Genomic DNA, 25,647 nt, shown 5'->3' on the forward strand with positions numbered 1-25,647 from the left:
ATATCACTTTGGTTTTGTTCAGTATTGTTTTTTGATCAAAAACTTGTGTGCTATTAATGCTCTCTCCCCAGCACAGCATGAAAGAGAAGAACATGACAGATCAAGAAAGAAGGAGTGCTGAAGAATGATTGATGTAGCAATGCCTCATAGCTCTTTAGTGGAAAGCTGGACTGAGAAATAACATACATGCATAAAAAGTATGGTGCAGTATTAAGCCCTGTGGGGCTCCATAATGCACAAACTAACCAGAAAACAAATTTTTTGAGAGACTGATGTGAGACAGGAGAAATATGCTCTGATAAGATCTTTTTTATGATTCAAGATTTTAGCACCCACAAAAGCACTGCCTTACTCTTGGCTGAGAGATGTAAGTTACTCACTGTGCACACTTTCATTAGGCCTACAAGGAGTGTAGGACACACACAAGTAGAGTGAGCAATGAAACTAATGAACCTACCCCTGTGGATTTGTGTCTTGTGGTTGAATTGTCTGTTAAAGGATGAGCTTGTGATGAAGCCTGCCCTTCAGCAAAACTCTGATGATACATTTCGATTCTCTCCAGTTTGACTGAAGTTTATAGGAATGTCCAGAACCCCGGTAAACTCTGTCCCTCTAGTCCAGAGTGGCCAGTGGGTACAACAGGTGTTTGTGGGGCATTAAGACACACACGTATGTGCAGTCAGCAAGTACTGCACTTGCCTTGCCTGCCCATAAAACCAGACATTCTCCTCATCTGCTTGTTAAAGGAAAGCATCCAAGAGAAATGTGGACAAATATTTTGCAGAACTGCTGCCTACTCCTTTCAAATAATTGCTGCATTAAGGGAAGTTGGAACAGCCTCAGAGATCAACACATAGTTCAGATTTCATGAATAGCTGAGCATGAAAAGCCAGGAAGGAAAACAGTCCAGAAAGGCGGTAGGTGGTCAAGCACATCTGCTAAGACACTTGAATGGGATCGGACTGTGAAAAAACAACAATGAAAAACAAAGTGAGAGACCAGAGCTGCAATGGCAATAGGAGACAGAGCCTTTCCTTTCTGTACCATTTTCTGACCAAAATATCCCAGGTCCTAGAGAAAGACAGCTGTGAATCTGTCCTAGAGCCAGGCACTGAAACCGAAGTGACATACAGAGAGCTGGTTTTACTCCATTTCACACCTTCTAAGCACATATTTTATATATGTGCTTCCAGTGTAAAGGATAACAAATAGCAAATAGACTTAGCAGGCAAAAGCCACTTCCAGCCTGTTTAACTGCATGAAATTGTTTCAATAAACATAAATACAAAGAATATGAAGAGAGCTAAAACTTCAACAATACTAACAATCTTTGGTTATTCAGTCCTATGATGACCCCAAAGGAAAATAAATGTATCAAGCTGGGCATGTGACTGATGCCAATTTTTGTCACTTTTGCTTTAGTAATCTTTTACAATTTATTATGTTTGTGGTTTACAACTTAGATAAAAACAGACCAGCATCCTGAAATACAGACTTACAAATGTCAAAATATAAGCAAATTTGCTTCTACACTATTAGATTATTTATCTTATTAATGACTAGTCTTATTACATAAGATCTACGTGCTCTGCACTTACAAACCACATTATCAGCTTCTTTTAACTTCAATCAAATTCATGCCCTAACAAGTATTTATCAAGATAATATGAATGACATCACATACTTTGCCATAAGGTGTTTTACAACTCATACCTGGCTAGACAGTGTTTATTCCTCAAACTCTTCCATAATTACAGATATTGCTTAAGTATCTCGTGTGTGTGCTAGTGCTCTGAAACGTTCTGTGTAAACACACCTTGGAAAACTGACCTGTGGGGGAGATGATATCATACTTCCTTGGTGGTATTACCATAAACCCTCAGTTCACATTTGCTTGTAATACGAGACATGGGAAACACATGCTGCATGTAGCTAGAAGAAAAAAATGACACATCTCACTTTTTAAGCATTTCAAATTTCCATGGCATAGCCAAGTTTTTTGTGGTGATTTTGAGTGTTCTTTACCAGCGATTCTCGTCTTCATTCTCACCTTCAGTCTTTTCAAGCTGGTGTTCTCATTGCAGTGTATGCCTCATGCTAGGTGACCTAGGCTTTGCTATGGAAGACAGTTTTAGTGAAAATAAAGGAACTGGTCACATATACCATGGAAAAACTGGTCTACTATCTACACATATGTTTAGCCTGAATACTGCCATCTTCTCTGAAGAAGGTTCAAGTCAAAAGAAATGCTACTGGGTGTGATACGCCAGAGAAGATTTGTGGAGACTGAATACATGAAGAACCTTCCTGGGTTACAGAAATGCCTTATAACTTCCACAAAATCCCATAGCAATCCCACATTTCATGTGGCTAATAGGAAAAGTGCCTGATAATTGAGTGCCATAATTAAATCAGTCCTCTACACCAGCTACGAGCAGAGAACTGTATTGTGGTTTCAAAGAACTCTACTTCTAGCAACTTCAGAGAGGAAATTCATCCTATTGGGAATTGGTCTCTGCCTTAGGGTCTTGCACATCTGCCCAGTTTTCACAGTTACCCTTTTTCTGTTTTCTGTATAAAACAGAGCAGATATTTTAAATGACAAAAGATATGCCATTGAAATGTCCTAGTTCCACAGTCACCGGAGATAGTTTCTGAACAGATGACATGGACAGTTATTGAAGGAAAGAAATCAAAAATTACTTTAATGAAGAAGATGGTCCTACCTGCATACTCTACCCAAATATTCACACGAGATGTATTTTTCTGAGCATCAAAACAGAGTAGCTGGGAGATGGGAAGTAAGAATAATGAAAGTGTTTTCCAAGCAGATCATAAAAATAGCTCCTGATGAAGTAGAAATAGCTGCTCCTGGGGACATGTAAACCCCTGCGTCATTCCCATGTGTCATTCCCATTCCCTTAATTATCACAAAACTGTTACAATAATAAACTAATAAAAACAATGAAATTCAAAGCTAGCTACACATCCACATACTTAACTATTATAACTTCTTCGTATTGCATTTCTCCAATCTTTTTCATTACCTCACAAGATCTTGTTGCAGGACATATACTATTGAAAAGAAATTACTTCCCACTCTGAAAAGAGAGCAACGAGATAATACAAATAGCTATCCTGGAGTTGTGTGCCACAAGATTTACCTTAAAAAAATAATGTTATTGTTCTGCTCACTTGTGCTCTTTCAGATACTGTGTCCAGTTTTAGGCAGTGGCTTCAGGAACAACACAGAGCAACAGCAGGGTGCCTGGAAAAAAAGTATACCAAGAATCGCCATACATCTAGGAACTATAATCTACAAGGAATCTGGGAGGCTCCATCTAGAGAAGACTTCGAATACATAAAAGGCTGCAGATGGAAGAACCTATTCTCCAGGTCCTTGACGGATAAAAATTTAGGTCTCTGAACTGCAAGAAAGAAACTTGAAGCATGACATTTGGGAAAGGGCAACAAAGCCCCAGACATACTGTCAAAGGGCAAAGTGAGATCTCCATCAGGAATGGTTTTCAGGAGACCTTAGACATAAATCTGTTGGAAGTGTTACAGGCATATTTGATCTGAGCTTGGCAGCAGCAGGGTGGGCTGTGTTATCCCTGGAGATCCCCCCAGTCCTCCATGGCTGCAGCTCTGTACTTCCCCTCTGCAATTTCCAGCTGCAGTTTTTGTCTGCTTGACCTCCCAGCCTGCTCCACCTTGCATGTGTGGACATGAAGCCAAGGAACAAGGGGTCGCAATGCGGAGTTCTGCGTCCCCTGGATGCTCACATACACACACATTGCTGGCACTGTGAGCGGCACATCCGCAGCTGAGGCTGTGGCTCCAGGTCTCTGCACATGAGCCTTGCGTGTGTTTCTTCTCCCATGAGTCAGGGCATGACCATGTCCCCAGCAGAGCCAGGGTCGGTTGACCCAGTCGATACCTAACAGATGTAATAAAAGATGCACTCCCTGACTGCATGTGGAGTTGACTACTTTTTGCCACTTTTGGCATTTTAAACCTGTGTTTTATTGCCAGACTTCCCAAAAGAGTTTGTAAGATGTGCCAAGAAAATGTTTCAAGTAGGGTGAGCCAGTGTCATCAGTCAGCTTCACCCACTTGGCATTAAGAAAGAAGTGAGTGTGGTGCCTAGCTGATCTTGATACAGTTCTGGCTTGTCAAAACAAACTTTGGGAAATAGCAGAAGTGAGTGCATGTATTTATTTCACCTGGTATAGAAGATGTTTGGGTTTTTTCTCACATTTTCTTAGTAAGGTGGAAAATATCTGTTAAAAGTTATCTATCAGTGGGAACACTTAGCAAGGGTCTGCCTGAATGAAAAAAATATTAGGTGTAACAGGTAATACCAAGCAGGTATAAAAAAGGAGAAGATAAAGTACAGGAACAGAAGTAATTAAATTTGGGTTTACTGCCAAGCAAGTAAAAAATGTCAGGGATGGCCTCTGGAAAGTCCCTAATCATGTTGTTTCAGTGTTTTGCTCTCTAAAATGGAATTTTAATAATTACCCACCTCACAAGTGTGCTGTACTGCTGTGTTTAGGAGTGATTGTGGAAGGGTCGGTGATTACCTCACCAAAAAAGGCTATTCACATTATTATCACTATGATCTGTGCACATTTATGCAAATACATCTGCATCCCCGGGTGATCTATTTCAGATGCTGGCTGGAACTGAGAGGTAACTAACTACTTGTACTTAGATTGCTCATTAGTACAATTGCTTGACAGAGATACTTATTCCAGATTACAAACTGTTTTTCTGCGTAATCTGAACAGTTGCCTAAATCTTAAATGAAGAGCAAATAATGAAGAGTCCACTGAAAATTCATTCTGTAATATGTAACAAAGATGCTGTAGAGCAAAATATGTCAAGGAGGACAACATTAAAACCACAGTAAACAACCCATTTTAGAATGCCCAGTGTGGGCTTAGTAAACAGAATCTGCATAATTACCTGCTGAAATAATAATTTCAGATGACCTTGATGGAAGGCTAGGAATTACGCACCATATAGAACAAGTCAGGCTACAACTCAATAATACAACTCCACAAGGCAAGTAAACTCGGAATATAGATCTAAAATACCTGGGCTACGTAAAACCACCACAAACTCATTCTGTCAGTTCATACCAGTCCAGAATACTCTGAAGAGATATGATCACCTGATGCAGAGTTTATGCCAGACTAGATAGGATTTTTTTGCATACTGCTCTTACGGGTATCATGTCTCCTTACACATCTGGTTTAAAGTAAAAACTGTGTCAGATGAAGTTTGTCCTGTCAGATGATCAGGTAGCACACTGAGGTGGCGTTAGCATGTACCCACAGATCCTATAGCTCAGCGTGCTGCGAGACGACTGGCCAGAGAGGTCTGTGCATGCTGCATCACTTCTTTGGCTTCCAAGAAATAACGGATTAAAGGAGAGTTAAATGAAGAGGTTGTAACTGTTATCATTACCAGAAAGGAGGAATGCTCATCAATGTGACCATTAAATATAACAGTAAGATCGTCTAACAAGACTGTCAACTATCAGGATTGAGGAAGCACTCAGGTAAGGATTGACATTACCAGGACTAAGAAGAGTCAACTTTAGATCCATGTAAGAGAAGAGGTGTATGGGCTTGCACAGAGCAGGCAGCTCCCTGGCTGCCTTCCACCTGCACTGCTTGGTAAAAGTGCATTAAAGTGCATAAAAGTGTGCCAGGACCACCATCACCCCTGCTCCACTTAAACATGCAAAGCCCTCTCAGGCCACAACAATCCTAAAATGGGCCACAAACTCATTCACTCTCATCAAAACAAGGTAAAACATTGTATATGCTGACAATGGCAGAGAAACATTTTTTTTAACTTGCCAAAACCTCCAGTAGGTAGCCTTTTCCAGTGCTCTGCTGTCTTGGTACAATATTTTTCCCAGTGTTTAAATTTTCTGTAATGCTCAGGTGAGTTTTGACCATACATCCATTAGAACTAGAAAGAAGCCTCAGCCCTCATTACTCTTTATAAACATCCACCTGAATACTGAAGTCTTTATCAGTCTAAGCAAGCCAAAGAGTTTCCACCTCTTAAACTTTGCTGTAGTTCTTGCTGCTCTGATCTTATCTCCCTCCAGTCTGTCCATGTGTCTCTTGAATACAGTGCTTAAATTCAACAGAGTTCCCCTGCTGAGACTTCATCAGGGCAGGAAGAAGCTTACAGTCACCACCCATGGCTTACGTATTATTCTGCTTCTTATCCATTGCAGGCTGACATCTGCCTTTTGCAACATCCCCACGCTTTCTGTTTAATTTGTGATCTATCACGACACCAGCCTCTCTGATGCTTGTGCAAAGGTTGCCTTCTCAGGCCGGGATGCCGCTTAGGGGCATGGGCATTGAAGATACCGACTATTAGATAGATACCATGAACCAATCTTGTTTGTGTCTAGTCCTCTGCACTTTTATTACTTCATCTTGTTGATGTCCAGTCTTCCCTGCAGCATACCCAAATCACTTGGGATACTAAGCCTGTTTCCTACACCTGCAGCCTGCCGAAGACTTTCCCTCTAATTTGAAACAACATGGAAATACTGACTTGCACCAAACGGCCCATCATTTCACTTAACTGGAATAATTTACAGAAAGCTATGTTCCTTAAGTCAAGGAGATAATTTAGCAAATGTTGAGTTTATCAACACTTTTCAAAACTTTTCTCAGCATTTTAAGAAATCTGCCATACAAAAATGCTTAACTTAATATTGGCACCATCACTTTTTCCATGGGTGCTATAAACAGTGAAGTAGTCTGCGTGCTGAAACCATTTCTTAATCACGCGTACTGAGACTATCTGTATCTCCCTCCTCTCTCACACCTGGACTACGCACCCTTTTGGGAAGCAAATTCCCACTCCGCTACACCTCAACAGCAGCGAGTGAGGAGGCGGAGCTTTGCCCACTACGGAAACAGCAACTGTAAATACCACTGCAGCAGATTGTTACTGCTACTGTATTTTACATGTGCACTGCTTCAGAGTCAGCATCCATTTCTGTGATCCTTATCCAGCTGAAGGTCACACGAGCTGGTTTGTCCTCCTGATCTAATGTCAGGTTTCCTATCTGGGAATTCAAATCCTTCAGTAGACAGAAGACATACCTCATGCTCCAGCAGCCACTGCTTTGTGACATAAACATGGCCAATGCTCAATACCAAGTAGATAACACAGACCAATCTCAATTACTCCACTTTCATCAAAGACCCCACTGTCTTCAGTAGGACTTTCTTTTGCATGTACAAGTGAAACATGGGCCTGCCTCTTCTTTACAGCTTCTTCATACCTGCCTCCTCACACCTCTCTTTTATAATGTAACCCAGGATTACTTTAATAAAGGAAAAGGAAAATATTTTACTATGCTCGTCACACGCTCTTTCACAGCCTGTACCCTGGTGGTCTTTCTTGCCCAGGGGAAAGGGAAAGGTCAAGACACAGAAATACCCAAGTCTTCTTCAGCTTTTGCTCCAGGATACAGTTTATTATCTAAACATCAAATTCATAAAGTAACACAAAGCAAAGCTATTCCCTCATCTAAAGCCAGCTGCAGGGGCTCCCAGGCTTTCCATGCCAGAAAAAGGGCACACATCTTCATCTAAACCCCTGCTGAATCAAGTGACAAGCAGGCAGCCTGTAACCCTTCCCTGACTGTTTAACCCTGTCACAGCAGGGTTTGCTGTTGTGAATGTTTTATTCCAGGGCTGGAGCAGACAGTTTTACATTGCTTCAGGGTTTTGAGTGCACACTTTAAGGGTTTGTTTTGTGCATCAGTACTTAACAGCAAGATTAGATAATTTTGCTAAACTTATTTATAAATCAGGGTACTGAGTGCTATATGTGATTCTTTAAAAAAAACCAAACAAACAACAAAATGAAACCTTTCTTCATCAGAACAAGCCTGTACATACATTTTATCTTTCAGAAATACACTGACCACAGAAAGACCAACTGTGAGTTTAAGAGTTCACAGCCTCTGAGAAGCTGCTATTAGATGTGAGTTTTCTATGCTTAGCCAAAGTATCAAGACAAATGGGAAGAATAACAATGAAGATATGCAAAAGCGTTGTGTATATTGGATGCTTAGAACTGAAAAACATGATGGTAAATAGTAAAAAAATAAGAAAAAGAAGAGTTTTTAAATAAAACTAATTCCTCAAGAGGGCAGATAAGCTGGGGGGTTGCAAACAAGAAGCAAGAAAATAGCAGAGCAAAGGAGAAAAGCAAATGGGTTTATTTTCAAGGCTGCTTCAAATAAATGTCTTTCACAAGTGGACCATGGTTGCCTGCTGTACTGTGGCTTGTGAAGACGGAAGGTAGCATTGATTTGTTTGACTTAAAAACAGGAGTAAAAACTCAGTCCCTCAATCACTATCCTGCAAATTTAAACATTGTTTTCCTGTATGCTGGCTGTACAAGGTCTATCCTAACAAGCTAGAGAACAGCAGAACAGATACTGGGCAGATCCACATACTATTATCACTCCTAATTTTATAGGGAAGATGAAGCATACAAAAGATTAAATGTGCTTATGTCCAGAAACATAAACTTACACAGCGCTCTTGTAACAATAGGCTCATCTTGTCTTCTGTTATTTTAACAATCGTTTTATGATGCCCTCATTTGTAAGAGTAGCACTTGACCCTCTGTACCTTGTCCTACTGTCTCTGTGGGAAGTGTGAGTAGGCAAAGTCTGTCCCATAAGTCCCATAAAGCTGCATTTAACTCATGTTGTTTTCACTTCCCTGGAGATAAGAGGTGGTGCTGAGAATGAGCAGGATCCCTTCCCTTTCCTGAACCTCCAAACGAAATGTCTAATTAGTTACTTTGGTACAGCATTTAACACTGGGTTAAGACACATACCAGAAATAAAACCACTCAAGTTTCAGACCTCAAGGTTAGTTTACTTGCCTGGCAGATAAAAACATTTCCTTTCTGCTTGAAGACGTAGCTAATTTGATGTGGAACCACTGAAATAATTTTTTTTTATTTTAAAATGTCACTAGCCTTTCTCTGTGGTTACTTTCAAGGGTGAGCAAGTCAGTGTGTGGGCTCAGCACTGGACCCCACATCTCCTTGCAGTCTTCTGCTGTAACCACTAGACTAACTACTCTCTCTTCCTCTACTGCAGGACCAGGCAACCCATTGAGTGGTGGATATTCTTTAAACCTTGCTAAGGGAGGTTAGCTCAAATTTAACCTCTCCAAGCAGTGTGGGGGGCTGAGACCCATGCAACAAAATGTGGATCCCCTCTCAGTAGTGCTGCATCCCTGCACACTCAGCAGTGGCTCCATTGCCATGAATCATCTCATTTGTAGCTCTAATCCTCTCCCTGCTATGCCAGAGTATGTACAACCAGGGACGTGTAAATAGCCTACCTGCCTTTTTTGCCCAGTTTTCACAAAACTTTCACAAGATCAGTTGCAGGAGCAGCCATGAACAAACTATAGCCTGGGTAACATGATCATACGTTCCTTGCCTGAAGACAGGGTAAGACTTGGGCTCTACACAAAATTGCAATACAGGCCCTTACATAACCGGTGGATTAAGTAGGAACCAAATCAGGTTCTGTCACTTTAAAACTTTCCTCCACCCTCCATCACCTCCATCCATCAGTTGCCTGCAGCATGTATATTGAGGAATCGCGTGCAAACCTTACCATAACCCAAGGCTTAACATAAACTATACTCTTTCAGGTCATTGGCAAATAACAGGTATATCCGGTTGTGCCTTTGTACTTGCCTGCACGCAAATTAAAAGTGCATGTAAAGTTACAATAATCAAAGTCAGTCAGGGGGAAGGGGAGGAGAGTAGGGGGATAATAACCGGGGGATCAGGTTATTTATCTTCACAGGGAAGCCACTGAGAGGAGCCTGCTTGCATGCCATTTACACCTCAAAAGAAAGACAGGGGCAAACCTGGCTTTTGGCCAAAGCTATCCCCTAGAGAGCCCCAAGCTGTGCCTAATCCTGTCTTCTCCCTGCAGCTGGAAAAGCACCCTGTTACCTCCACTGCTGTTACCTACCTACCCCACGGTGCCGCACAGCATCTTATGCTTCCTCATTGACTGTAGGGTGAAAGCATTTCTATGGGAGAGAACAGCAGCCAAGATGGACTGTGGGCTTTCTTCTTTGGGAGACCTTTGCTCTCATGATCTCAGCTACCGCTGCTTTTGCCTTTGCCATGAGGGTGCAACTCCAGTGCAATGCTGCTTCTGCATCTGCTTCATCCCCTGTTCCCTGACAACACTGCGCAGGGTGATCCCAGACCTGCCCTGCTGCCTCAGGGCGGGCACAGGCTCCTGCACTGCTCTCCCTTCTGGAGGCAGCCAGCAAGCCTTCGTGCAGCCACCCTGAGCCTGGGTGTGGGTTGCTTGGGAAAGGGAAGAATTTATGGCAATTTTTTTCTGTCTTTCTCCCTTGGCATGCCATGAGATTAACAGACATTAGCAAATGCCTCTTCCCAGAGTGCCGTGACAAGATGAAACCTGCCCTGACTGGCACCTGCAATCTGCTTCCCTTGTGGTCTTTGATCTGCCATTGCTGAAGGTTAGAAGACCTGAATGGCTCAGAAACAGGCAGTTCCTTGGGTTTGCTTCCAAACACTGGGAGCAATCAGTGTGTTTTCTCTCCCTGTTGAATTTACTGAGGGCTAGAGGAAATCTTTATTATTATTATTTGTCTTACAGGAGGAGTCAACTATCTTGATCAAGATTGCAGCCCTTACATGGAATGCTGTAAAAATCTCCTAAGCTAAATTTTCCATCATTGACCACAGATACCACAAAGGGAATTTCCCCTATCCCCTTGCTTTGAATATACTTTCTCCAAGACCTTCTTCAAATTAACAAATGTGTAAATAAACAACTCCCATTTCCCATACCCCAGGGAAAAGCATGAATAATTTTATAGGCTACAGTATTACCTGCATATATCTCAGTCGCCTAATATTTGAGTAATTTCATTTACCACTGAAATACAGTTACCACTGGAGGCAAATACACCAAACCCTTGCACAACAGAGCAGAGGAAGACAAGAATGCCCTGCTGCAGAGGGATGTACAAATGTTTCCTCAGCTGAGCTTCAGCAGCCAAATGGTCCTGATTTAGATTCACGCACTTCCATCTGACAGGATACTTCAGCAAAGCCAATGTAGCCAGAACCACTGTTTCTGGTGGAAGATCTATCACTTGCAGCTTCTTCACAAATATTATTCAATACTATTTTATTGACCTGCAGTAATGGAAGGAAGAAGGAGGACGAGCATGTTCCCTGGCTCATTTGAGCAGAGATATCTAAGAGGTGACTTTTACAAGCAACTCCTTGACTGACATGAAATTTCTTAGGTCCATAACATGAATCACCTTTGGGAAATCCCAGCTAAAGACCTGTCGCTTCATGATTAAAAGCTAGGGAAAGCCCTCATGATGCACAGATTATTGTGTTCCTGTTTGGTTCACCTGCCATCTTGACAATCAGTGCCCAGCACCACCTCCTCTCTCAGAGCACCTGAAAACCTGAAAGGAACAGTAGTAAGGATAATATTTTTTTCAAACACTGAAAAATTCCTGTTATGAAACTTCAGTCTTTTGGACAAGAAATTACCCCAGACCCTATGGAGTCCATGCCTAATAGTGCAAGCAAGTTTGTTATCCACTGGGATGTGCAGGTAAGCAGAACAGGCTTTTCAGAAGTTAGAACTGAAGCCCAAAGAAGGGAGGCACACATTGCCAGCCCCATGAAAAAAACGGATAAGCAACAAGTAGCCAAGACCTGCCTTTTGCACTTGACACTATGGTTCAGCAACAGTCCTAGTCTGATTACAAAAGAGAAAGCATACATATATATGTACACACACTATACTAGACCCCTGGCATCACTTTCTGAAGTACTCTTAGATGACTGCAGCCCAGTTGAAGAACCCCTTTAAGCAGCAATATTGGAGGCATCATAACAGGGGACAAAGTAATGCTCACACCTCTGTGCAGCTGCCTTGCCTACATGAGATCTGCATAGAATCATAGAACTCTTTAAAAAGTTGAGTAACTAAGACATCTAGTAAGAGTAACTCATTTTCTTAACTATTATGTGGAACTTGTTTGTTATAAGACCTTTGCAACAGGCTTCCTTCAATTTCTGATGTCTCTTACTTTTTACTCTGTTACAGCCAGCCTGTCAGAATTCAAGGAGCTTTTGGATGATGCTCTTAGTCATATGGTCTATTTGTAGGTACTCCTGCGAGGAGGAGGGTGTTGGACTTGATCATCCTTATGGGTCCCTTCCAACTCAAGATATTCTATGATTCTATGATTCTATTTACCAACACTGTTATGATTGTGCTGTTCCCTTTGTTGCTGGGATATCTCAGATGCTTCTGGAAGCTGTACCCTCCACAGGATACCAGACACCTCTGTTTTTGGACAAATGTAGAATCATGGAATCATAGAATCATTGCAGTATATGGGGCCTGATGGGATCCACCCAAGAGTACTGAGGGAGCTGGCAGAAGAGCTTTCCAAGCCACTCTCCATCCTTTATCACCAGTCCTGGTTCACAGGGGAGGTCCCAGATGATTGCAGGCTTGCCAATGTGATGCCCACCTACAAGAAAGGCTGGAAGGAGGATCCTGGGAACTACATGCCTGTCAGCCTGACCTCGGTACCGGGGAAGGTCATGGAGCGGTTCCTCTTGAGAGTGCTCATGGGGCATGTGAAGAACAATCAAGGGATCAGGCCCAGCCAGCATGGGTTCATGAAAGGCAGGTCCTGCTTGACCAACCTGATCTCTTTCTATGACGAGGTGACCTGCCTATGGGATGAGGGAAAGGCTGTGGATGTTGCCTACCTGGACTTTAGTAAAGCCTTTGGCAGCATCTCCCACAGCATTCTCCTGGAGAAACTGGCGGCTCGTGGCTTAGACAGGTTTATTCTTCGCTGGGTAAAGAACTGGCTGGACGACCAAGCTCAGAGTTGTGGTGAACAGCGTTAAATCGGGCTGGTGGCCAGTCACAAGCGGTGTTCCCCAGGGCTCAGTTCTGGGGCCGGTCTTGTTCAATATCTTTATAGATGATCTGGATGAGGGGATCGAGTGCTCCCTCAGTAAGTTTGCAGATGACACCAAATTGGGTGGGAGTGTTGATCTGCTGGAGGGTAAGAGGGCTCTGCAGAGGGATCTGGACAGGCTGGATCGATGGGCAGAGGTCAACTGTATGAGGTTGAATAAGGCCAAGTGCCAGTCTTGCACTTTGGTCACAACAACCCCATGCAACACTACAGGGTTGGGGAGGAGTGGCTGGAGAGCAGCCCGGCGGAAAGGGACCTGGGGGTGCTGGCTGACAGCCAGCTGAACATGAGCCGGCAGTGTGCCCAGGTGGCCAAGAAGGCCAACAGCGTCCTGGCCTGTATCAGAAATAGTGTCGCCAGGAGGAGTAGGAAAGTGATTGTACCCCTGTACTCAGCACTGGTGAGGCCGCACCTGGAATCCTGTGTTCAGTTTTGGGCCTCTCACTACAAGAAGGATGTTGAGGTGCTGGAGCATGTCCAGAGAAGGGCAACGAAGCTGGTGAGAGGTCTGGAGAACAAGCTTTATGAGGAGCGGCTGAGGGAACTGGGCTTGTTTAGTCTGGAGAAGAGGAGGCTGAGGGGAGACCTTATCACTCTCTACAACGACCTGAAATGGGGCTGTGGTGAGGTAGGTGTTGGTCTCTTCTCCCAAGTAACTAGTGATAGGATGAGAGGAAATGGCCTCAAGTTGTGCCAGGGGAGGTTTAGATTGCGTATTAGGAAAAATTTCTTTACTGAGAGAGTGGTCAAGCATTGGAACAGGCTGCCCAGAGAGGTAGTGGAGTCACCATCACTGGAAATGTTCAGAAAATGTGTGGATGTGGCGCTTTGGGACATGGTTTAGGGGGCATGGTGGTGTTGGGTTAACGGTTGGACTTGATGATTTCAAAGGTCCTTTCCAACCTTAATGATTCTGTGATTCTGTGATTTAGATTGGAAAAGACCCTTAGGGTCATAAAGTCCAACTGTTAACCTAGCACTGACAAGTCCACCACTAAACCATGTCCCTAACCACCACATCTAAATGTCTTTTAAATACCTCCAGGGATGGTGACTCAACCACTTCCCTGGGCAGCCTGTTCCAGTGCTTGACAACCCCTTTGGTGAAGAAATTTTTCCTAAAACACAATCTAAACCATCTCTGGCACAACTTGAGGCCATTTCCTCTGTTACTTGGGAGAAGAGACCAATACCCAGGTAGTTGTAGAGAGTGATGAGGTCTCCTCTCAGCCTCCTTTTCTCCAGACTAAACAATGCCAGTTCCCTCAGCTCCTCCTCATAAGATTTGTCCCTGACTACATAACCAGGTTTATTCTCCAAAGGAAGGTGAATTCTGAGATTCAACTTGGATTGCTCTAGAGGCTCCTAGATTCAAATTGCGTTGCCTATTTTAACATTTAGATGAGTTGTTCTGCTGTCAAGGCACCAAAGAATGGTACACATGCAATACAAACTGAAGAACCCAAATGACCAAGATTTGTGTCATGGGAAATTTTTGCTTGGGAAGTGGTGAGCTGAACATTCATAGGCTGGGCTAATCAACAGCAAGGACACCTAGGACACAAGATAGGAAAACTCATATTCTCATCAAAGAACGGTAAGTTTCTTCATTCCATCTGTGCTTCGCTATCTTCTCTCTCTGTGCAGAAGAGTCACAGTGTTTACTTGCACAGAGTTCCCTTAGCTGGAAATTCCAGGTCCTCCATTACTTATAACTTTGTCCAACTTTAATCATCTGGCCTGAAATCTTCTATCCCCAAAAAATCCATGTTTTACATTGCAATTTTTAGTAATGTCGAAAAACCAAAACCAGTCGAATGCATTTGTGAGAACAAGGAAAATAACTGTTCATATTAAAACACAGTGGTGGCCTTTTCTTTGAAAAGCTTTGTAGACTCAAGCTCTAACACAGGGACTTGACATTCATCTGGATAATGTCTTTTCTCCCACATTTGTGCCTTTTGCTCTTCCTTTGATAATTCACTGAAATTTGGACAAATTTCCAAACTCTGAAAAATCGTATTTCGCACATCTGTAGTAAAGACTTCACAGAACTTCACAGGTAAATCTTCCAAACCTTCACCCCTACAGAATATGCTTCTGCATGTGAGTGAAGCAGACTTTGCTTTCAGCTGTGGTCCAGGGATCTTTTGAGCTAGCATCCGTCACTACCCTTGAGCATATAAGTGCACTGGCATTTTCTAAAATGGTGAATACTAAATTCTTAGAGTTAGTAAAGCAAGTGCACTACAAACTTCGTCTCACCACTGCTATTACAACACCAAATAAAGTCTGGAAAACAAATAAGAAATATAATCTTACTGCCTGTTAACATGTTAACAATATTGGCCCTACGCAATGTTATCATTTTTAAACTTTGGAGTGACCTAGCACATCATACAGACTATAAGGTTTCTATAATTCAAAATAAAGATGGACCTTGTCAACACAGCTCTTGGTTCTGCAAACCTCAGAAACAGTGTGACGATGCAAAGCTGCCACATGCCACAGTGAGCCCCTTTGCTAAAGAGGAGAAGTGAGCAGGCACAACAGTTTGCCCACACATCACATGTTGAGGACAGATAAGTTAATGCACATCTTGAGCAGTACCTAAACTTTCCTAAATGTTGCTGTTTCGTCCATCTTCTCCAGAGTACTTCTTTCAGAGTACTTTAATAAAGAGCATTTTTATAGTATAAATGCAAAAACACACAAGATGCCATGAATGAGCACCCAACAGTGTGTAAATTACATTCTGCTCTTTTCCCTCATAGCAGAAGGCAGTTTAAAAAGGCTTCTCAAAGAGTAGCCACAAAGTGACCAGCTCCATTTTTTCCTCTCAAGAAAGACTTAGCCATGTAGTTTCTGTAATACTGTCAAGAAAAGACAGCAAACTTTGGAAAGAAATATTGTAGGAATTTTGCAATGCAAATCTAAAATAGTTTCATAATCAAGTTTGATGCCTGAATTAAGTATAACACTATGTTCTCATTTACTATAATCATAAAGGTAAACTGTGTGTTACCTGTGTGGAAGCAGACTGCAATGTATGCCTTTAATTTGCAAGTAACATGGAAAATGCAAACAGATGGAGAGGCTACAATTCAGCCTAGCACCGAGCTGAGCCTCAGCAAGTACTGGGAGGTTTCTTGCCTTCTGATGGACCTGGGGGAATTCGGTTTAGAATCAGAAGCCCAATTTAAGCTTTTGAATAGCAAGGGAGGGAAGGAAAATGTGAGCTGGGAAGTCACTGGGAATGCAGGAAAGAGTGAAAGTCCAAGGAAATCTACAAGTTAATGAAGGTTAAGAATGCAATATGTAACCACAAATACATATGCTTTAAAAAGCACACCGCAAATGCTTTATTGTAGGCCACAGTGAGTGGCCTAAATAAAAACCCCTGAATCATGGAGCTGCAGCTGGCTCCTGCATATACCTGGCACTCTGAGCCACGCTGAGGATGTGGCTCCTTGTATTTTGCTTGCATCTCATCCTTGGCATGATAGGAAAGCTGCCAAGCTGAGCAAAACCAGGAACCTGCATCAGACATGATCTCATTAGCATACACACTCGTGGTACCCAAGTCTCGGGTTAGTTTTAGCACTAAGCAATTCAGTATTGTGTAAATAAGCCCGAGCAAGCAGGCACATCTATATGGTGCAGAGTGGCAAGCACAGATGGTGGCTGTGGAGCTGGCTGTCCCAGGGTGGCACTGTGTCTGGACTGAGTGCCTGGTGCAGATCTTCTGCTCCTGCATCTGAAACTACTTGAAGTGTAGTGGCAACTTCGCATCATGCTGGATTGCAGTGTAAACATAATCTGAGTGAGCTGTTGTAAACATAGAGGCCTACAGGTTCTAATTCTGATTGGGATCTGATTGTTTTAGTTGTGATTTTCCTGACTTACAACAGTATTGGTGGGACTAGAGTCAAACTCCAGAGGTACATAAGAACGTCTGTAAAATCTCAAGCAGCCTGAAACAATAGGATATTGTGTTTGTTTAAGTTTCCGTGTGATTTGTGTTTTACAGTTACACTACTGGTTTCTTCATCTTATATAGTATTGTGCAACACTCAGAATCAGACAATCAGAAATAATACTCCCAAGGAATTTTTTAATGTTGAATGGCTTGGATCACCCTATAAACTATAAACAATTTGTACAGTCTCTGTACTGAAGCAACCCCAGGATAAAACATTGCTCAACTGTCATGTAATCCACCTTGAGATTTTGTAAAATGAAGAGAGGAGGAAAAGATACAGACTCCCAGGTATGGAAAGAGACAGAGAAACCCAGCGTTGGAGGGCTCTCCAGGGAAAGCTGCAAAAGGAAGAGGTAAGAAAACAAAATGGGACACGGTCAAGTCCTTGAGGAATCCCAGTTGCTGCTCATGAGGATTTATGAGCACTTTTCCAGTGTCCAAAAGAGAAGTTAACAGCTGACATAGAAGAAAAACTGAGTCTGCAAACTCTTATTTAGGTAACTAATTCTTAACACTTGTAAAAAATCTCCTAGGGGTTAAGGGGTTTTCTTAGAAAAGGGAGGATTGTGGCAGAGAGCTAAAAACTTCCTCTCAAAGGGCAAATGAAGACTCTCCAGGCTGTGCAATTCCTCCTACTTAATCAAACTTTTACCTCTACAACAATGACTCTTGCCCACATATATAAAGCACCTTCATTCAGAATTGCAGAGATACTGATGTCCCGACAGACTCTGCCAGACCTCTGCGTCTGGCATTTCTACCAAATCAATCAGGATTTTTAACAGGCCTGAATTCCTTTCCCTTAATCCCAAACCCAGTGAGACTTCTGCCCCTTCAACTCCTTCACTCTTCCATATCTTACATCAAGTAGGGTTCTCCAGGCCTCAGAAAGAATTCATTTTAGGTAGCATATGTTTTCAGTGATTCAGTCTTCGATGCCTAACAAAACTAACTTTGACTCAGGAATTTGGGACTGGCTTCGGTAGGACCTGTCTCTGAATTAAGTCCCCAGAACTGGGAAAGAAGAAACATGCATGGTCTAAGAGCAATTCTGAACTTCTGTGCTTCTAGAAATAACAGAAGCAAGAAGAGTAATAAAGAGGTAGGCAGGAGAGGATTTTGTGGAATACAACAGAGGCCTGATCATCCATTGCCTGCATTTCATACCACACTAATTCATTGATGTGATAAAATGTTTCACCAAAGCTATGGTTGATTGTAAGGTACTATCAAAGTCACATAGAATCAGAGACTAGAAAATTGGGTGAACATTCATTGCATACAGTCAAAATAATATTCAGGCTATAATAGATGCAATCATAAGCCAAGACTGTAAATACCTTGTTTGTACAGCACCTAGTACAGGGGGGCGAGCTGGTTCTACCACAATAGCACAAAACACCTAAACCAGATTTTTCTTTCTCTCCTGTCTAATAGCGACAGAACTCCTGAAGACCAAATAGAAGTGGGAAAAAAAAAGAAATTAATGTTTTCCTACAGCATACAAAAAAATGCACCAGGACTTGTAATTCCTGGGCTCATGCCTTAAAACTGAATCTGCAGCTCAAGACAGTGGAAAAGTGCTCCTTTCCCTGTACTGCCTGCTAGTGGACAGGAAGCAATCCCACTTGCAGTATGATGTTGAGAAAAAAATGTCAGTAAGGGTGCAAGGTGTACAGTGCACTGGACCCACTGTCCCTCACAGAACAGATGAGAAACAGTGAGGTGGGTGCAGGGCCACTTGCAGCAGAGGTGAGAAATGGTACAGTGTGTCACCTCTGGCAACCCTGTGATGAGGTGCTCTTCCTCTTACCAACTGCAACCAGAGTTTGGCCACTTTGAGGACTCCACTTCTTCATAAATTCAGATTTACATGGGAGCTGGAATGGAGTCTGCTCTGCTTGCTCCAAAGTAAATGGCAGTCTCTCACTTTGCCATACAAATAGTTTAAGTGCTGCATCGAAGATAGGATTTAGGGATGTACTAACAAGAGCTATAATGCTCGGGTTTTAGGCTACTGATGACCACGGTCACCAGGAAAAAGGCGAATTTACCTGCTGGCAATGGCAAATACCCAAAACTATAACCCAGAGCTCAGGTAACTGATCCAAGCTAGTCCTTACCACCCAGCTCCAGTGCCCAGAACACTCTTTGCAGTGTCTCCTATTTGACATGTGACTGGGGAGGAGGTAAGAGTGGTCATCAGGGTGGGACATCCCACTTCACCACAGCTGAGGGGTGACAGCATGTGAAATTTGGTTTCAACTTCCTGATGGTGATAGAGAGATTAAACTGCTTAGTCTCTCTCCAAGTTTTCCCTAACCTTAATGCCATAGGGATGGAGCTATCTTTGCTCCTTTTTGAAGCTGGGACATTTGCTGGGCTGGACTGCAGGATCCTTCCAGTTCATCCCAGAGATGGGGCTGAGCAGAGGGAAGCCCACTTTTTCTGGCATTGCTCGGAAAAAGTGTTTTTGACACCTCCATCACTTGGCAATGGCAGGTAGAAGCACAGTGTGCTCTGAGACACACTGACAAGGTTTTAGGGAGACACGGGGAGATATGGGTGATTCTAGTCTGAGCAAGAGGTAGTACCGCTGACTGGAGGAGCCCAGGACAGTGACAACAGCCAGGACTGCACTTCTTAGCAAAGTCAGATGCAGCAGCCTGGCCAGGCCTGAGTTCGTACCCTGAACTGGGCTGACTCCCAGCTGGGCTGACTGTAGAATAGCTGAAATAAATGTTGCACTTTTCAATTTTGCTTGGTACAGCAAAAAAGACGACAACAAAGCAAGAGCGTTCTGATTTCCTGGGGGACGGTTTCCTTGATGCCCGGGGGTGTGGGGGGGTGCAGCCCCGGTTCCCCCCGGGGCGCCAGAAAGCCCGGTGGGGGGCTTGGAGCGCCGCACCCGAACGCCCCAGGCCAGCCCTCCCGGAGGGGCCAGATTTAAGAGTAAAAAAAGCTCCGTGAGCGGGAGAAAAGCGAGCGCAGGGCGGGGGCGAGGTTGGAGGGCAGCGGGGCCGGCCGGGGTGCGAGCTGCCCGGCGCTCCCCTGCCTCCTTGCCCCCCGGAGCCGGTGTCAGGTATTGCGAGGAGGGGTAGGGGCCCGGGGAGGAGATGGCTGGAGGCTTTCCAGCCCCGGCTCACGCAATGCAAACTCCGCACGCAACGGGGAGGCGACAGGCGGAGGAGGGGAAGCTCTCCTGCTGCCTCAGCCCCCAAGATGCAGGCGAGATTTCGCCTCCCAACAGAGAGGGCTGCCGGCCCGCCCGCCACCCCACTCCCCTCCCGGCACCTCCTCCGCTAAAACTTTTGGCCCCGGCCATAAAAGCATCCGCGGCTCAGCCACTCCACTTGGCGAGGGCCCAAGGGCAGCTGGCAAATAGCTGCGACCCCTCAAGCCAGGGGAAGGGCCAGGCAGCGGCCATTTGTCAGCGGGGCTAAGAGGGGCACGCCCGCACCGCGGGTGCCGGCGGATTTAAAGCCGCGAGTAGCAATGCCCGGCGCCCAGAGGCGGCTGCTCCGGCTCCGGCTTAGTCTGGGGGCGCCGGACCGTCTTCCCCGCGCCCTCTGAGCCGCTCGCCTTCACTCCCCGCAGTGGGCTGGGGTGGCCCCGGCCCGTCCCCGCAGCCCAACGAGTGCGAAGGAGGGAGGGAAAGAGGGAGAGCGAGGGCGGCAGCCCACTCGCCCCCGGTCGGTGGGGCTGCACCGGGCAGGTGGCTGCAGGCGGGGTGAGCTCCGAAGGGTTAAAGCGCAGGGAAGGTGATAATAACTCTGCGCTGGGATCGGGTGCAGTTGGCATTTGCCTGCACATGACTTGCCAAGCTCCGGGTGACAGCATCCGGGGCTCGTAATGAGTTTCCCAGAGGCTGGGATCTGAACGTCGCCGCAGCCGCTCTCCTCCCGGGGCTACCCGTTAGAGCCGCCGCCAGCTGCCCGGCTCCGCTCCATCCTCCCCGCGGTCTCAGATGGAAGCAGCGTGCAACAGGTCAGTTCTGCTACAGGCGCCCGAGGTGGCCGTTTGATTCATCCCTCTTCCCCTCGCTGCTTTGGGAAGACTGGAGCACACGGTAGGAGCGGGTGGTCCCCGGGCACAGGGGTGGGAAGCGGCACCAACGCCAGGACTTCAGGCATCCTCCGCAGCCCATCCCCGGGGCCGCCGGCCTGCGCTGCCGCGACGGGCACGAAGGAAGGGCTCGGTCGGGACAGAGGGGGCTCCGTGGTCATGTGCGGTGGTTTTCCCCTCTGGAGCAGCGGGAAGCTCCGACTGTGGCGCGGGGAGCGCGTTGCTCGGCAGGGGCTCTTTCGCCGGGAGGAGCGATGTGCAGCGCCGGGGTGAACCTGTCTCCAGCGCACGACGGCTGCCCTGCATCTGCGGGAGGCGCGTCAGGCGAGAGCATCCTCCTGCCTCCCTTTCTGCCTCTCTCAGCCGTGACCTTCTGGATCCCACGCTGCAGATTTCCCTTACCGGAAGGGGAGAGAGCAGCGACACCGCCACCAAATTTGAGCGCTTGCCATTTGATTATCGGTTATCCCTTGGTGGTCGGGTTTTTTTTTTTCCTTTTTTTTGCACAGGATCCGGGCGGGCTTTAAACACATGAGGAGCGCATAGCAAGGACGCACCCCGGCTCTGAGCGCCGAGACGGCTGCCGGCGCGCCCCTCTCCCCTCGCCCGTCCGGGCTTCTCCCTGCCTGCGGGCGACGGGGAGCTTCCCAGCCTTTCCGCAGGGCGGCTGTCCACTGACCTGTCCCTTTCCCTTGCAGCATGGCCCTCGAGATGCTCGGGGAAGCCCTGCGCGGCATCCCCCCCTTGCAAAGCTCCCTGCTGCTCCTCCTCTGCCTGCTCGCCGCCATCCACCTGGGCAAGCTCTTCCTGCAGCAGCAGCAGCGCCGGCGGCAGGGCCAGCGCCGGGCGCCACCGGGCCCTTTCCCCTGGCCCTTGATCGGCAACGCGGCGCAGCTAGGCAGCGCCCCGCACCTATCCTTCGCCCGCCTGGCCAGCACCTACGGCGCCGTCTTCCAGCTGCGCCTGGGGCGCTGGCCCGTGGTGGTGCTGAATGGGGAGCGTGCCATCCGTCAGGCCCTCGTCCGCCAGGGGGCCGCCTTCGCCGGCCGCCCGCCCTTCCCCTCCTTCCAGCTGGTGTCGGGCGGGCTCAGCCTGGCCTTCGGCGGCTACTCGGAGCTGTGGAAGCTGCACCGGCGGGCGGCGCACGCCACGGTGCGCGCCTTCTCCACCGGCAGCCCCGCCACCCGCCGCCTGCTGGAGCGGCACCTGGTGGGCGAGGCGCGGGCGCTGGTGGCGCTGCTGGTGGGCGGCAGCGCCGGCGGCGCCTTCCTCGACCCTTCCCGCGTCCTGGTGGTGGCCGTGGCCAACGTGATGAGCGCCCTGTGCTTCGGCCGCCGCTACAGCCACGGCGACGGCGAGTTCCTGCGCCTCGTGGGGCGCAACGAGCAGTTCGGGCGGGCGGTGGGCGCCGGCAGCCTGGTGGACGCGCTGCCCTGGCTCCAGCGCTTCCCCAGCCCCGTGCGGGCCGCCTACCGCGCCTTCCGCGATCTCAACCGCGACTTCTACGGCTTCGTCCGCGGCAAGTTCCTGCAGCACCAGCGCAGCCTGCGCCCGGGGGCCGCCCCCCGCGACATGATGGACGCCTTCATCCACCTGCAGCGGGAGCAGCCGCGACTGCAGCTCGAGCACGTGCCCGCCACCGTCACCGACATCTTTGGCGCCAGCCAGGACACGCTCTCCACCGCCCTGCAGTGGCTCCTCATCTTTCTCATCAGGTAGATGACGGCGGGGCGGGCCCTCCCCGCCGCCCGGGCGGAGGCGGGAGGCCGGGGCGCTCCTGCCGCCCTGGGGAAGGGACACGGGAGTCAGCCCGGGGCGCGGCGGTGCGAGCCCCAGCCTTGGGGGATCCCCGTGGCGGTAGCGCCGCACGGGCAAAACCGCCGCTGGGAAGGCTCCCCCGGCGGTAACAGCCGGCCGAAACGACCGCCCAAGCCGCCCGGTGCGGGGGGAGCCGGGAGCGGCGGCCGTTAGGACGGCCGTTAGGGAGAGGGTCTGAGGGAGCGGCCAGCCCCTGTGGTGCCGGGACACCTCAGCGGCTTCCGATTAACCAACGCGGAACTTCCGGGAAACCTGCCAGAAAAAGGTAAGAAAGGGAAAAAAAAACCCCAAACAAACCCAAAACAACCCTACTCTGGCGGTCAGGTAACGGTGCATAAAGTGAGGCTGGCAAAAGGGCAGCCGAATAAAACCTGAAAGTAACATATTTTACTGGGTCAAGATAAAGGAGATCATAGGAACAGGATAACAACTGCTTAAGCAAGATAAAGAGTTCGTGCACTGGTTGACAAACCCGCCATTATGTTAATTTGCCAGCAGCGTGTGCCTTTATCGCCATTGCGTGACTTGGGGAAAACCACCCCCAAACTCAAGAGGTAGACCCGTGGGGCACCCCCTCTGGCCGCTGCCCTGGCACCAGCTCTTGGAGGAGGAAAACATCTCAGCTAGGAGAGGTGGCTTAATACAGGAAGGCAGAACACCGATTTCCCTGACTGTCCCTGCTTTTTCTTTCATCATCTGCATAATTTGTAGGCTTAAGCAAACCTTACCTACTCAGCCGCTTCTTGAAAAAATGGACAAATAACACTAAGGGTATGATGCCCAGTGTTCATATAACCTGTTGTGTTTCTCCCCATTTCTTACACTTGCCCGGCATTCGACAGGCAGACCTCCTGCAGGAGAAAAAGGCAAGGACACAAAAGCCAAACTTGAATACTTCAGAGAGCAAATAACAGCTCCTTGGAGGAATGCATGCTTTTAGACAAGCAAAAGAAAAAACGAAAAATGTAATAACATTTTGATCTTGTTTAGTTACTGCGTAGTCTTCCAAACTATCCAGACTTCAAGACAGTGGTCTTAAAGTATATTATAAAGAAAGTGTGTTTTGATATTAATTAGGAAAGGTTATACACAAACTCAGAGTAGGATGTTCATAAAGCAATTCTGACAATTATTAGCAGGGTTTTTTTCAGTTTAAAAGTATGCAGTTTAAAATGTATGCAATATGTCTAGTGATAACAAACTCCATGCTAATATTTAGAAGTCACATATGGAGCTGGAAAACCAAATTCTCATTCCCACAGAAAGACCAATATTTAGAAGAGTTAAGTAATTTTACTTTTAGAATGAATGTTCAAAACTGGATCAGAATATTCAGTTTCAGGACATTTTAAGTTAATTTCTGTTTTTATGTTGTGAATCAATTACATATGAGCAAATCTAAAATTACACCATTATATGGGAAGTTTGGGCTTTTCTCTCAAAGTTTTCCATCAAGGTCTACACATTCCTGCAATATATTTAAACTTTGCTCAAACTGCGTTATTTAGGGTACGTGTGAGGTTCTGTGAAAAATGTTTACAGCAAGGATTATTTTTAAGAAAGTCTTTTGGAAGTGTTATGTATGTACACACATCTTACTTTAAATGACAGGTATCCGAATGTGCAGGCTAAAATGCAAGAAGAAGTGGATAGGATTGTTGGAAGAGACCGTCTGCCATGTGCTGAAGATCAGCCTCACTTGCCCTACGTCATGGCTTTTTTGTATGAATCTATGCGTTTCAGCAGCTTTGTGCCAGTTACTATCCCACATGCCACCACAACCAACACCTTCATAATGGGCTACCTCATTCCCAAAGACACAGTGATATTTGTTAACCAATGGTCAGTGAATCACGATCCAGCAAAATGGTCCAACCCAGAGGACTTTGATCCAACAAGATTCCTGGATGCGAATGGATTCATCAATAAAGATCTTACTAGCAGTGTGATGATTTTCTCATTGGGAAGGCGTCGGTGTATCGGAGAGGAGTTATCCAAGATGCAGCTGTTTCTCTTTACCTCCATACTGGTGCATCAGTGCAATTTTACTGCTAATCCAAATGAGGACCCTAAAATGGACTTTACCTATGGGTTGACCATTAAACCTAAGCCATTTACCTTGAATGTTACGCTTAGAGATACTATGGATTTGCTCGATCAGGCTGTCCAAAGACTGCAAGCCGAGAAAGCAGCCAATGAAAATCAGCTGTCAGCAAATACCTAAGCAACAAGCCTTGCATTTAAAGATAATCCCTCTCTCTCTTTTTAGACTTAAATAAGTTACATTTTTTTCTGGTGATCTTTTTGGAAATTAACCTATATTACAGGTCACAAGAGCAGGAAGGAAAATTGCACAAGGTATAATTCACTCCTCTCTTTAATTCTAGAATGAGAGCCAGGGGAACAATTTCATATCTTAAATGATAAAACATATGCAATTTGAAAGTAAGCCTTTTCTTTTCTAGCTTGTTCACAGAAGTCACCACTGTAAAGCGCTTTTTATCTACTGACTGGTTGGAGCACCTCTGGGAAGTTTGTAAAATCCTTTCTACGTCTCCATGTGCTATGCCTTAGAACCACTAAGTTTGCCTTCAGTCACTCCACATTCCAAAGTGAAATCTCTTATTTAAAAAAAAAAAACAACAAAGAAACCAACAAAATAAAGAATGGGAGGGCAGG

The 25,647-nt window shown here is 46.1% G+C and overlaps 1 protein-coding gene across 1 annotated transcript; it reads left to right on the top strand.

Annotated features, from left to right (window-relative positions):
• Positions 1-21,052: 21,052 nt before the first annotated feature.
• On the top strand, positions 21,053-25,192 carry CYP1B1 (cytochrome P450 family 1 subfamily B member 1; the record flags this gene model as incomplete). Its single annotated transcript, XM_081998587.1, has 3 exons — positions 21,053-21,072; positions 21,849-22,865; positions 24,580-25,192. The coding sequence occupies 3 exons, from the start codon at positions 21,053-21,055 to the stop codon at positions 25,190-25,192; spliced, it is 1,650 nt and encodes a 549-aa protein (XP_081854713.1).
• Positions 25,193-25,647: the final 455 nt, after the last annotated feature.

Source organism: Phaethon aethereus, assembly GCF_964289735.1.
Source record: "Phaethon aethereus genome assembly, chromosome: 3".
NCBI classification, from domain to species: domain Eukaryota; kingdom Metazoa; phylum Chordata; class Aves; order Phaethontiformes; family Phaethontidae; genus Phaethon; species Phaethon aethereus.